A 14,424-nucleotide genomic window follows, 5' to 3' on the forward strand; every position below is an offset into this window, starting at 1 on the left:
TGCAGAAGTCCTGACTGAGGCTGTGGTCTTGGCTAGAAGAACATAATCACTGTCAAAGCGTGACATCTGTTTGGACATCAACAGGGGAAAAAACACCCCAACCTTATTCTACTCTTATTCCCCAACCTCCTGCTAATGACTGTCATTGGCTAAACACAACCAGAATCCAGAGGGCGAGGGAGTCTGGTTGAGGCAATCTGAAAATGTCACCTTCCTTGGCCACAGTGGAGGGTAGAAAAGTATGGAGAGTGGCTATGGAAGGGCAAATGGGACTATCCATTTATATGCCTTCATTTTCCTGGTGAATATTAACAATAATTGTAGAACCAGTTTGTAGGTAGGCAGGTCCTAGATCCATTCTTTTATCTAGATTCCTTTATTGCTCAGGATATAGGCTAGGCTCTAAATTAAGAGATCCCCAAACCCTGTGACTTACCCAAGATTGAATTTATTTCTCTATTGGGTATCTTCCTGTAGAGAAGTCCAGGGCTGGTGTGATGACTTGGTGTGGAGTGCTTTGGTAGAAATTAGTTCTGCTAAAAAAATATTTCCAGTCTCCTTCCTCTGGGAATAAGGAAGGATTGTTCTTCTCTGTCCCCTTTGGGTTAGATAGGATCATGCAACTTGGTTTGGCCAGAAATGTGAGTGTGAGATGTGTCACAGAAGCATTTAGTGGCTACTACATGGCTGTCTGCTCTCACTTTCTCTTTCACTGAACTTTGTGGAAGCACTATTGATATGAAGGACATCCATCTTGAGAAATTTCTCAGAGCTGCAACAGACTTGTGGCAGTAAGAGTGGGCTTAAAAGCCACTGAGATTGCAGGATGGTTGTTAGAGCAGCTAAACTTGGTATTTCCTGACTAACAGAGACCCAGGCTCTTTTATTTGTTGCCCTCCAAACCCTAAGGTGTTATCATCTACATGATCTAAGACAGTTCACCGCCATAGTCACATTCTAGTTTAGGAGATGTGGGAAGAGAAACAAGAGAGCACACTTACTCTTTTGAGGGGCATGACCCAGAAGAGCAGCTCAGCTGGGTTGTTATTTCACTTGTGTGAATGCTGGGGCGGGGCGGGAGGTGTTGGCAGAACTTTGTTCTCACTGGCTGTTGTCAGGAGGCCTTGGTTCCTTGCCACGTGGATCTCTCCATAGGGCTGTTCCACATGGCAGCTGATCTCCTCTAGAGCAACTCATTTCAGACACACACACACAGAGAAAAGCTGCAGTGTCTTTTAGAACCTAACCTCAGGAGTGACACACCATCATTTCTGGTTTTTTGCTGGTCACACAGACCCACCCTAGTACGTGAGAAGGGACTATGAAAAGGTGTAAATACCAGGGGATAGAGATGATTGGAGGCTGACTAAAAAAAAACCTAACTATATGAGAGGTGAGAAAACTTAGTGTTTAGGGGGACAGCAATCTTTTCAGATAAAACTACAGGAAGTAGGAGAGACTGACTAAGGGACAAACAGAATGCTCTGCTTCGGCTTTCCCCTCTGGCCATATAAACATACATGTGCACTTTCCTTCTCATATGTGAATACACATTCTGTATCCTGAAAAGATTCTAGGCTTTTTTTTTAAATTAAAGTTTATTGGAGTGACAATGGTTAATAAAGTTACATAGGTTTAAGGTGCACAATTCTGTAATACATCATCTATTTATCACATTGTGTGTTCACCAGCCAGAGTCAGTTCTCCTTCTATCACCATATATTTGATCCCGTTTACACTTATCTACCACCCCCCACCCCCTTACCCTCTGGTAACCACTAAACTATTGTCTGTGCCTATCAGTTTTTGTTTCTTTGTTTGTTTGTCTTGTTCCTTTGTTGTTTTCAAACAACAAAGATTCTAGGCTTTTGATTCGAGTTCCTATGCCCCTGAGGATTCTTATCTTTAGGGTCACTGTCCCCAGAAATTTGCCTTCTTCACTCCCACACAATGCCAAATTCCCGTTTAAAAAGCTTTTTTAAAAAGGAGTGAGGAGAGGGAGCTTTCATTTGAAAGAGAGAGGAAGAAAATCCTCTGTACTACTAATCTGGAACTCTAAGGATGAGTCAGATGAACTATGAGTCAGTTTGTCATTGTATTTAAGTAGTTAGATGAGTTACATAAAACTGAAATTCAAACCCAATGTTTCTTATGTTTTCCTAAGTGTAAGTGGTGCACTCTTATCAGAAGCCACATTGAATTTAGGTGTACACAAGTGCAGCAGAGCTCAGGTAGTTGTCAGGGTACAACTGCTGATGAAGGTGAAAAAGAGAAGGTCTCTAGAAAACTTCACTTCTTCATGCCTATAATTGTTTTTATTATAGACCACAGCATCAATAGCACCAGGCTTCCTAAAACCAAACAATCTTCTTCTCCTGCCTCGCCATCGTAAGCAGTGGCTGCTGTCCCAGATCCTTGCTTGACTTAGGAGTGCATCACTACCTCTTAGTATTTCTGCCATGGAAAAAGAATGTGAAGTTTCCAATTATTTTTCTTATTACCATTGTTATTGATAGTTACTTTGGCATTGAGTTTGGGCAGAGATATGTTTGAAACAGTTGGAATGAGGTTTTTTAATGACTTTTTAGTGGACAGTGGAATAATGTGGAACGCGATTTCTAAATGGAGATGGTAAGGGTGAAGAGAGAGTAACAAAAAGTCCTCACAAAAGTGACAAACTCCTATCTACCACATATTTGCACTTAATTAAAAAAAGTATGTATTTGAGAATACTTGAGATCTTGCATCCCGGCATATATCATCATGTTGGCTCAAATAAACTCTTATAAAAGAAAAAAAGTATGTACTTGATGTCCATAAATTATCTACTTGTCATCTTTTCCTTTACTATGCAAAAATATTTTTTCTCAAGTCTCCATCTAGAAAGAAAAGTCTGGTTCTCTGGTTCTCTGCCCATCTATTTTCAAGATTTGTTAGCTTATATATTCCTGGCTGTCTTTTGCTCTGAATTTCTGCTTCTCCTGGATTCTTAATCACTCCAGTGGCTGATATTCCTCCTTCTATACACTCATCTCTTCCTTTCTTCGCTCTGCCATTAGTCAGGACTCTTTTTGCTACAAATGACAGATATACACCATGAAGGGAATTCACTGGTTCCCAGAGCCAGGAAGGCTGGGGTAGCCCAAGGGAAGAGTGAGAACCAGAGCCTCAGGACCTGGCTTCTGTGTCTTTTTGTCTCCAACTCCCATTTCTGCCTGGCTTCATTCTCTCACATTACAGAGTGGCCTTCTCTATGTTGGCTGGATAGATGGCTGCCTGCAACCCCCCTCCATGCATGAGTGAAATAGAGAACTAACTCTTACTCCTCCAGCTACAATTGGGAAAACCCTGGTAAAGGACTTTGGCTCAGCTGAGGTCAAGGGCCCATTCCTTGGTTCCATCCCTGTGTGCAAAGGGATATGGCATTTTGATTGGCCAGCCTGGGTCACGTGTCTAATTCTGAATAGGGTGGGGAATCTGGGGCACTCTGATTAACTGCTCTTCCAGGACCACATGAAGCAGAAGGAGTTCCCCAAATGTAAAGGGGTGCTGTTACCCTTTTACACGAAGAAGACAGCAGACAGAAACAAATGCTTCTGCAGTCCACTGCATGCCACATGCATAGCTCAAGCAGCTCCTTCCCCATCCCACCAATGCTAGGCCATTTTGTGTCATAGAGCTTTCCTGAAGGCTGAGGAAAACAAAGAACAATGGCAGCACGACAACTGCAGGCCCAGCGCTGCACAAATATTAATTTGAAATAGAACATTTGATACTTTACAGTTCCTGAGCCAACTCCACCAGCCTTCTGGGGCAGCTGACATGTCGACCCACGACCTCTGGAGCCTGCTCTCCCTTACCAGATCATCTTCCTCCGAGTGGCTGAGGATCTCAGGTATCCTCCTACCTGAGTTTCCATGGGACACAATTCCTTCTACTTTACCATGTACAGCCACTGAATTCTTTTTTTATCTCCTTCTAGACCTGTTTCATAGAAGAAACAAACAAACAAACAACTCATCAAGGTGTTTTCAAAAACAAAAAAGAAAATTTTCTCCTTAGGAAGAATCTGTCCATCCTGTGATATTGTGATTTAAAATAAGAAATATATATATCTGCTTTTTTTTCTGTTCCTGGCACACAGCTCCTAAAACCCTTGTAATTTCCTAAATAAGAGCAATGGGAGCATCTTTTATTATAATGTTTGGTCTTTTATCCAAATATTATATATTGTCCAAATAGCTCCAGTTTCTGAAATAGCTTTAGCATGATGAAGGTAAAAGGAGTGTCTTGTTATTCATAACAAGTCCTTTCAACCACACCTGACTTTATGGTAACAAGGTGATTTTTGGAAAGCCCCTAGACAAGATGGGGACCTGTTGCCAGGAGAACCAACCATGTGATTAGAGGGTTGGAATTTTCAGCCCCACCTCTGTCACCCACAGCCTCCAGGGAGGGGAGCCAGGGGCTGGAGATTGAATTTAACCCTGAAAGGTAGACGATTTAATCAGCCATGCCTACATAATGAAACGTCCATAAAAACCCCTAAAGTACAGGATTCCAAGAGCTTCCAGGTTGGTGAACACATGGAGGTGTGGGGAGGGTGGCTGCCCAGAGACGGCATGAAAATTCCACACCCCTCCCCCCATATCTTCCATCTGGCTGTTCCTGAGTTATATCCTTTATAATAAACTGGTAATCAAGTAAATAAATTGTTTTCCTGAGTTCTGTGAGCTGTTCTAGCAAATTAATGAAATCCAAGGAGGGAGTCATAAGACCCTCTGATTAAAAAAATAAAAATAAAAAACATGCCTCCCCTCAGTATGGTATATATTAATATATTAAGATTAATATTAAGGTTACCTCTGAGTGGTGGGATCTTGGGTAATTTTTATGGGTTTTATTGGTTTTACAGTCTTTCTATCTTTCTTTCTTTTTGCTTATGGCTATTTCTACAATTAACAAATGAAACTAGTTCAAGGTAAGAAAGGAGAAAAGTACAGAGCCTACTGCCTCTGTACCTTTTACCAAGAAAGGCAAAATCCTTTCCAAAAGGCTCCACCACCACCACCACCACCACCCAAGTCTTCAACCTAAACCTCCTTGGCCAGACCATGTCACATGACCACCACAGCTTCCTGTGATGATGGAGAAGGGAGTATTCCAGCTTTTCAGCTTCTATAGCCTTGATAGAGAAAGGTGGTAACAGAGAAAGGGGTTGGGAATAAATATCAGTCTAAGCAACCAACAATGTCTGCAATAGCAGAATTGTGACACAAGGCAAAGAAAGAGAGATTGTGCAGTTTTTCTCATTCTGGGGTGGGTATTATCACGTTGGTGTATGACCCTAGGTATCCAGAAGAGACTACTGATAATAAAACTAGAAGACCTCTGGGATCAAAATGAACCTTGCCCTGTCCTCATTAGTACTTTGTAGCAGTAGTAATATTATTACTCTTTATGAAGTGCTTTTTTTTAAGAATATTGCTATTGTTGTATTACAGTTGAAAAAGTAAACTCAAGAAGGTTAGTATTGGTAACAAATTCACATTTAAAAGACACTAATTCTTTCACTGCTGCTGTCCAGCCACACAGACGTGGAAGCTCGGGGACATTCGATTAGGCTCCATCTGTAACCCACTGTCATGGCTGAGGAAAGCATTGTAGCTGGTGATATAATGGATCTTAAAACTGCTTTATAAAAGGTGCTGACCAGACTCACCCATGATGGCCTAATGTGGAATTTGCTGCCAAAGCCTTCGACAAGTACCAAGCCCATCTTTGTGAGCGTGCATCCATCTGTGATGAACCTGTGTATGTCAAGTTGGTGGAGACCCTCTGTGCTAAACACCAAATCCACCTCATTAAGGCTGATGACAACAAGAAACTAGGGGGATGGGTAGGCCTCTTTGAAATTGACAGAGAGGGAGAACCCCTTAGAGCAGCTGGTTGCAGTTTGTGAGGTAGTTAAGGACTGTGGCAAAGATTCTTAAGCTAATGATGTCATCAAGGAGTACTTCAAATGAAACAAATGAACAAATACAAAACTTGACTCTTATTTAAATAAATAAAATAAAATGGACACAAATCCTCATTTCCTCCCAGCACGTGCCATTCAACGACTGACTGTTGGGCTTAATATGCACAGGAAATGATCCTTCTGTCATAAATGGTTCTTTTCAGCATCCAGCTAAGGTCACACTCTCTGCCCAGCTGGTTAACTCTTCTTGTCCTGGATGGATTGTTCTTGAATCATGTCTCTAGTGTGTTAGAAGGACTTCTGATCTCGGTCTTAGTCCTGGTTTAGCATCTCTCTCATTGCCTGACATGGGCAAATCACCAACCTCTGTGTCCACTATGCCCACAGTCAGATTAGCAGCACACTTTTTCCATCCTATCTGTTCACCAGTGTCTATTACATGCACATATTCCTGCCTCATCCTCACCTTCTCCCTTCTTCCTTTCCAGAAAGTGATGTCAGCATCCAGCCCTGGGTGCTGACAGATGCTCAGACCACCATTAACGACAACGCAGGGGAGTGTGCCAGATAAGGCTGTTCTGTCCAGATCCTGGTTCACTGTGTATTGTTTATAGAAGAAATGTTTTAAGGTAGAGGAAGAGGAAGCTTGCCAAGGATGTTTAATGGGATCTTGTAAACATTTGTATTCTGGATAACTGTTAGTGTTTCTTATTTTGGACTCTTTATTTTAAAGAACTGAGAAGACTGTAGGTAAGAATTCTGAAGTATACGCCAGCATCATTCCAGGATATGTTGACAGACACTGCTTAGGTAAAGACTCCAATTTCCATAGCCCACCTTCTTTCTTACCAACAGAACCGTGATTTTGCTCAAGGCAGAAATATGCCCAATTTAAAATACCTTCCCAGATGCCCTTGCAGTTAGGAGTAGCCATGTGACTCAATTCTGGCTAATGAGATGTAGGTGGAAGTTGCTGGGTGGGAAGGCTCCCAGGAAACCTTTTCTAAAGGGAAGAGTCTTAGCTGGTATTTGCCTTTTTCTCTTTCCCTCCTCTTCCTTCCTCCTCTTCCTCCTTCTTTTCTTGAAATGCAGATTCCGTGCCTAAGCATCCATCTTGCATCCATGAACACAACAGTTATGCTGAAGATAGCAAAGTAGGAAGATAAAATGACTGTAGTTCCTTGACAACATTAGGAGCTTCCTACCTGCTGATGTCTTACGTAAAAATAATGGATCAATTAAACAAATAGACAAAAAGGTCTATTTGGTTAATCTATTGTAATCAAGTTACTGTTCCATGCAATCAAACACAATCTTAATTGATAGACTATTAAGACGCTTAATGTGCCATGAGAGAAAAGGACACAAATTGATTGCAGAGTCCTTTAGAAATGTGCTGCTCAAACTTTCATGTGCATATACACTGCTTGGGGACCTTGTTAAAAATGCAAGTTCTGATTTAGTGGGTCTGGATTGTTGTCTGAGAGTCTGCATTTCTCACAAGCTTGCAGCTCGTGCTGATAATGCCAATCCTGAATCACATCTTGAGTAGAATTTAGGAAATGACAGCCCTTTTGTCAGTCTGTTCCTATGTTGTTGCAAGTCTGTTTTTCTTTGATATGATTGTTATTCAATTAAAAATCTGCAGAGGACTCATTCAGTACATTTTCAACAAAAAGTTAAGGTTTTATTTAGAATATCATTTTAGAGACAAAAAGCAGTTTGTTTTGTTTAGCAAAATAAATTTATCAAATGCATTTAAATAAGGTAAATTCAAGACTTCTGTGGATGTTTTTCTTGGTTTCTTGCTTTTCTGTCTTGTCACTTGCAGTTTCTACCTTCTAACCTAACTGGATTCTTTCTAAGTTAACACAGCTTTAATCCAAGAAATTACTTTATGAAATCTGAATGACTCAAATATTCATCTGTATTCTCATTCAACCTCAATGTATTAAATGAAACACAAGGAAAACAAGTTAGAGAAGTAGATTCAGAAAGAAGTGTGTCTCCCGCTTGGTCAGGCTCTCTTTTCAACAGTTGCTTTGCCTGCTCTGAAATGGATGTTGAAAGTAAATTGTTATCGGGAGGTGATGATCAAAAGCAGACTTCAGTGGTTTTCACACTATCTGTCATTAAGACCCAAAGGGAAATACAAGTCACACCACTTCCTTAGCCAAGCCACTGCTTTACACAGAAGCTGCATGTAGCTTCATATTGTTATTTTCATTAGTTATGTACATTAAAAAAATACAACATTGTGTTAAATAGCAGGACAGCTAACAATGGAATATACAACACTGAACTGAAAAAAAAAAAAAAAATAGCTTGGTTAAGCCGAGGTGAGAAACAGCAGATGGTCTTCATGGAGCGAAGCCACCAATGCCCACCATCTCCTTAGTCAGTAACGGATCTGCATTCTGAGGGTAGTCCTTCCGACTTCCGCCACTGGGCCAGGCGCTGCTTAAACCATTTCTGGAGGAGGGAAAGGTGCAAAATTACCTGCCACATACTGAAAAAAACCCAAAAGGTCCATTCTCTTTGGAAAGGTAGTCTCTGTGGCCCAAATGGAAAGGAGGAGAGCAAGGAGTGTATCCAGGGGGATGGTTCTTCTCACTGTCACACTTAAATCTTTCCTGCCTCAGGACCTTTGCCCACGCTGTTTAGAATGTTCTGTCTTCATTCTTTATCTGATGATCTCCCTTTCATCCTCAGGCATCAGTATAAATAGAACCTTCTCAATGAAAACTTCTCTGACCATTTTATCTAAAGTTGGTTCTCCACTCATTTTAGTACTTTATTATCATCACAAGACTTTTAAAATCTGTAATTGTTTATTTGTGTATTCATCTTTTAATCTGCATTTCCCTCTGGAATATAAGATTCATGAAAGCAGTGACTGTATTCATGTTGTCATCCTTTCATCCTTAGCCCTTAGCACAGGGTTTAACAGTTAGAGTGTAATCAATGTTTACTAAATGAACAAATTGAAGCATCTCTTCAATGGCCCACATAGATCTCTATGCTGCTACATCTCATCAATGTGTGCTGATCTCACCAAGGACCTTCCTTACTCATCGGTAGTGCTTAGTAAGTATTTGTCGAATAAATGGAATGGCTAACTGAGCGCTGGACAACCTCGAAGAACTCCATGAAATAGGCTAACTCAAATCTCTCCTGCTCCAGGGCGGCTGGGCAATGAGAGAAGATAAAGTGGGCCTACCAGTTTACTCAGAATTTTCTAGTTTTTTGTGACCCAAATATTTACACCTCACAAAAGTGACTATGGATTTAGGAAAGGCCCCAGATGGGATGTTTCTATACATGGTACCACGTGAGGGCTAAAATATTTTTATATGCTGAAAAGCAGTGGCTGCCTTTATTATGCTACTGCAGGGGTGGGGAACCATGCAAAGAGGAGATAGAGACTCATGCTGGGGAAAAGACTGGAGTATGGACCAAGTTCACCAGGAGGAAACTGGGATTTAAAAAAAGAAACAAACAACATCGAAGAAGGACTGGTGAGAAATAGAAGCAGCAAGCACCGATCCACATGGGATCGGATGAGTTAGAGGGCTCTATGAGAGGCTGGGATCTCCAGACTTTATTCTCCTTCTCACCTTTCACATATCATGGTATACATTGAGAATGATATTATGTTGCTGCAAAAGTAATTGCGGTTTGTTTTCATGTCCCACTGGTATAACTAGGCAAGCTGCTTAGAAAGGTGACCAGTGGGGGCTCCACAGTACTGGGCCCTGCCAACGGGAAGCTCTATTGTATCTCATATTGTCTATGAGAACATGAGGAAGTCCATACAAATAGAGCACCAGTCAGCTCAACTGTAAATGAAGAGGTAATCTCAGGGGATCGCTATTGTCCCTTCTGGGTTTCCTAAAATTTACTTCTTTTAGGGGTAAGTAGATGAAGGGACAGAAAGGAAGCAGAAAGAGCACAGCTATGGGATGCCAGACCTGGGATGTGCTGATGGAGATGATGCGGTGAGAAATGTCTAGAGGGTTCTGACTTAGCATAGGTGGACACCCGCCCAGCTGCACATTTAACCTCAGAATAAATAGGCTGGGCTCTCGGGCCATGCTGGGGAAGATCTCATCTCTTCAGAGATCTAGAGAGCTGAAAGGCAGTTCGTCCTAAACCCAAGATCAGAAGAAAGAGTGAGGAGCATAGGAGGAGTGCTTCTAAGGATCGAGTCCTCTGGAGCTAGAAGGGAGTGAGGCCTCAGGGCAGTTAGGGCTCTGTAGCAATGCTAGGCTGGCTGCACAGAGTGGGACCACACCTGCAACTCGCCCTAAATGTACAACAGAATTTACACCCTGAAATGCCACACACAGCTGTCAAGATCAGCTGTCTTACACACCTTTGGACTGCAGGGTAGCAGCAGAGAAAAGTACTCTAAAGCCAGGGGCAGCAGACTACCCTTGAGGAAGCCTTCTTTTTTGGGGTTGCTCTCCAGGTGCCATGTTTCATTCCTGGGGATCATTATCCGTAAGGGGAAGAGAGAGCTCACCCCGGTGGCTTTAACCAAAGTTCTACTGCTAACGGTGGACGCCATTTTCTTCTGTAATCCGTGTGTGTGTCTCACTAACTCTGAAATCTGGTGTGAGAGCAGCATGGCTCCAATTTCATTAATGAGGTAGCTCTGTTGGGGGGAGTGGGCGGTTCAAGGCTACAAGTCTGATTCAATAGGATTTCCAGTTAGTAGAGCTGAATAAAGGACAGAGTTTTAAAGACTGACTAATTAAAACTTGGAGGAAAAAAGTCTCATTTTCTATCAGGATTCATTTAAGACAAAGTGATTGAGCTGGCCTCATTCAGAAGAGCCACCCACATCTTTACACTAGTAATGAAGCAGAATATTAACGTACAGTTACTGAACATAACTTTAGCAAGGACCACATTTGTGAACTGGTGAATTGGCACCCAAATGCTTAACAAATTGAATCCTAGCACTGGGGGATGGAACGAGGTTCAAGAAAAGCTCGATTATTTTCTGAAGATACCTATTTTAAATCAACTATGTATATAATAATTTAGCAAACCAGTTGCTGTCCAACAAAACCTGGTAAACACCTTGCTTGCTTTTTTCCCCTCTACTGCTGAATCTTATCACATCTCACATCAATACTAATTTTCCACCTGGCTTTATCTGTCTCTTTTTTGTTTCAGTCATCCCCTGGGAAAGACATTCATTCCTCGCTTGCTTATAAATGAATGCCCTCGTTACCCTCACCCATTGATGGAGATTTGTTTACTTCGAGTGAACAGATGATAATTAGACACTGTGATGGAGAGGGGTTAAGGCAAAATAACATTGTTCCTGTCCTTTTCTCTAGTAACTAACATTTCATTCTTTTCAGGAGGAGACCTTTAGAGGTCTTTATTCCACAGATAAAACATCCAACAACTAAAACCACTGAGTTCTGGGAATAGTCCCAGGACATGAGAGGAGATAAAAACACTGGAAACTTCTCTAAGCACCAACGCCAGCTACACTGGGCTTGAATTCATGATAGAAAATGCCAGATCATCTCAACCTCCCAAGGGGCTAATGAAAGAGCTTTCCCAGCCTCTTCTAACACTGACTTCAAAACCATAAAAGATACAGCGGTCAGTATTCTGTAAGGTTTATCTAATTTAATTGTGGGAGCTATCTAATTACTGTCATGAGAAAAACCCCTTCTAGGATCTCAGCATATGCAACTTAAAAGTTATTTCCACTGAGCACCCTTCACCTCACTCCAGTTCCTATAGGTGTCCTCCCCATAGCAGAGAACATTGTCCTACAGTGGGACAGTTATAAAGAAGTCATCAAAGCCCCCAGTCAGAGAAATTTTAGTCCCTCTTTCCCCTGCCAAAGTATCAGCAATGTGAATCAGCTCTAGTTTATTATCTCACAGGAGCAGCTCATGCTTATTTTTCTTGTACTAATGTATCAGTTGTTATGGAAAAATAAAGAATACTGGAGGAGGGGGGACGTTAGGGATGAGGGAATCAAGCATATGAAATACATATTATTTTGGTTACTTTTATCTGTGGAAAGGGAAAACTAATGAAGAATAGAAACAGGGGATATGCTGATACCAGACACTGCCTATATGGAGGCCCAGCACACCCTGGTTTCCCTGAGTTATTTAAAGGGTCCCTTTAAAGCCTTGTATACATGAAAATAATTTTATTTATGCCTCAAAGTTCATCATTGGGCATGACATCTCCAGAAGATACTTTCTTTTTTTTTTTTAAAGACACTTTTTAAAATGGAAGCGTTGTTTGAGAAAATTGAAGAAGAAACCATTCTCACCCACCACTGCACACTGGGGTGATGAGGGTTGGGAAAGGGTTGAAGGGGGCAGGAGGGTAGGGATGGAAAGTCAGAAGATGAGACTCAACCGAGTAAGGGGTGACAGAGGGTTACCTAGGAAGCTTCTTTCAATGAACTTGCTAAATGTTGCCCCTCTCTGTACTCTGGGGTCTCAGACACTTCCCTGTAGTCTATGCAGGAAGACTGAGAGGAAAGCCCAGCTGTGGCAGCCTCAGGGAGGAAGGAGGTATTGGCTTCAGGGCAGGAAAAGGAAGTCAGGGGCCCTGCTATGAGGCTGACTCACGCCCACACCCAGTCAGTTCAGGGTTGGGTCTACCATTTGTTCATTTGAGGAAGGTAGAAGAGGGGAAATAGGAGTAGCACAGCCTGGAGGTTGAGATGAACCTACTGGGCAGGGGTCTGAATTGGCTGATCTCAATCACAGAAAGAAGCAGCTGCCCTTTCTTTCTTCCTGCCCCTCGCTTGATTTCAATACTGTAATATAAGATGAATCTTGAGGAAAGATTGAATACAACCCAGGATGACTATCATGTAACGCATGGATTTTTTTCAAGAAAGCATATAACCTAAGTTGAATTTTCAGTCCTTTCCCCCCCATCCCACCCAGCTGTTCATTCTTCCTCTGTGGAGATAACACAGCATCCTGCTTAGGAGTCTGGATTGTGCCCAGACTTCCAGCGTTCAAATCCTAACTCTGCTACTTCTTAGTTGTGCTCTTGAGCAAGTTATTTAACCTTTCTGTGCCTCGGTTCCCGTATATGAACAATGGGACTAATAGTGCCAACCTCACAGTACTGTTGTGACTAATAAGTGAGTTAATACTTAAAGGGTGCCTGGAACACAATACCTGGCAAGTATTAGCCATGACAAAGGTCAACATAATTATGCTGCCTTACAGGTAAAGGAGTAATAGTAATTTACCACAGGAGAATCAGGGCGGAGAAGAGCTTAGCCCCTAGTTGGTTCTGTGCCCGCAATAAATCCACAGGCTTCTATTTATAAGATGACTAATTATTGTTTCTGTGATCACTCCTCTTTACTAAATATAGCGTGGGATTTTAAATGATAAAACTTTAGCAGGCTGCCTCCTCAGGGGGTTCCAAGAAATGAGTTGTAAGACTTGGATTACTGCAAATCACCTTCCATTAAGTTCTGGTGCTAGTTAACCCGACATCTGTTCCCTTTGCTAAAAACAGGTATGCTTGATTCTCTATTTGACCTAGCAACGAGAGCATTTTTTAAGGACAAGTTCTGGTTTAATTAGTAAAAAGCATTTTGGACTTGGAGCTGGGGGTCTTGGTTTGAGGATCCATGGGAGCAACCATTACAAACTTTTAAGCCTCAACTGAATATCACTCATGGTGAGGAGAGAACCAAGTGTTTAATGGTCTACACATTGGGAAGAATAAGAACGTCTCTGCTTTAGAGCTGAGACTAGAGATGTGAAGTACTTTGGGCTACCAAGGGAGAGATGCTAGAGCAGTTCCAAGTAGTACTATCATGCATAACTAATTGTCTTTCCGTGACCCAAGGGAAAATATAAGTCAGAGTTTAGACAGGGTTTTAAAAAAAAGTCAGTTGGAGCAGCCAACAACTGCACCTGGAGGTTAATAATCATGGATAGTGTTGCATTCTTTACCCTAAACAATTTTCAGGATCTTATAGCTTTTAAAAACAGATAAATAAATCAATGCATTTAAGGGGACATCTGTGTCCACTCCCTTCAGCTGTCATGTCTGATGTCTACCTTCTTGGAAAACTCCAGAAAAAGACTCTAAACCTTAGAGCAGGGGGAAATTTAAAAAATCTGAACCAAATCTCCCTGGCTAATATATGCAATTTTAGCTCTGCTGCTAAAGGAAGCAGCAGTGTGAGGTAGTGGAAAGAGCATGCTTAACGACCCATGCCATCCGGGCAATTCCCTCCCGCTGGGCCTCAGTTTCCTCGTTTGCCAAACTTGAGGTCTGAATTTATAGTTGATCGCTAAGGTCCCCTCCAGCTCTGACATTCCCGCGAAGAATAGATCTGAGGACACTGGGCTCAGCACTTTTCAGGAAGGTTTTGCTCACAGCCCAAGGGAGAAACTGAGCCCGGGATCGCGAGGCAA

General features: G+C 41.9%; 1 protein-coding gene and 1 pseudogene across 4 annotated transcripts in view; one reads left to right on the forward strand and one right to left on the reverse strand.

The window, feature by feature from the left end:
- Positions 1 to 5,645: 5,645 nt before the first annotated feature.
- LOC141570002 (small ribosomal subunit protein eS12 pseudogene) lies at positions 5,646 to 6,026 on the forward strand (annotated as a pseudogene).
- Positions 6,027 to 7,641: 1,615 nt separating this feature from the next.
- HOPX (HOP homeobox) overlaps positions 7,642 to 14,424 on the reverse strand; it is a 28,833-nt gene continuing 22,050 nt past the window's right edge. For all 4 annotated transcript variants that reach the window (XM_019740139.3, XM_019740143.3, XM_019740140.3 and 1 more), the window contains exon 3: positions 7,642 to 8,452. In XM_019740139.3, the coding sequence (XP_019595698.1) occupies positions 8,375 to 8,452 (78 nt within the window). In that variant the 3' untranslated portion in view covers positions 7,642 to 8,374. The remainder of the gene's footprint in view (positions 8,453 to 14,424) is intronic.

This window comes from Rhinolophus sinicus, chromosome 1, assembly GCF_057876585.1.
Source record: "Rhinolophus sinicus isolate RSI-liver-muscle chromosome 1, RSI-T2T, whole genome shotgun sequence".
Lineage (NCBI taxonomy): Eukaryota > Metazoa > Chordata > Mammalia > Chiroptera > Rhinolophidae > Rhinolophus > Rhinolophus sinicus.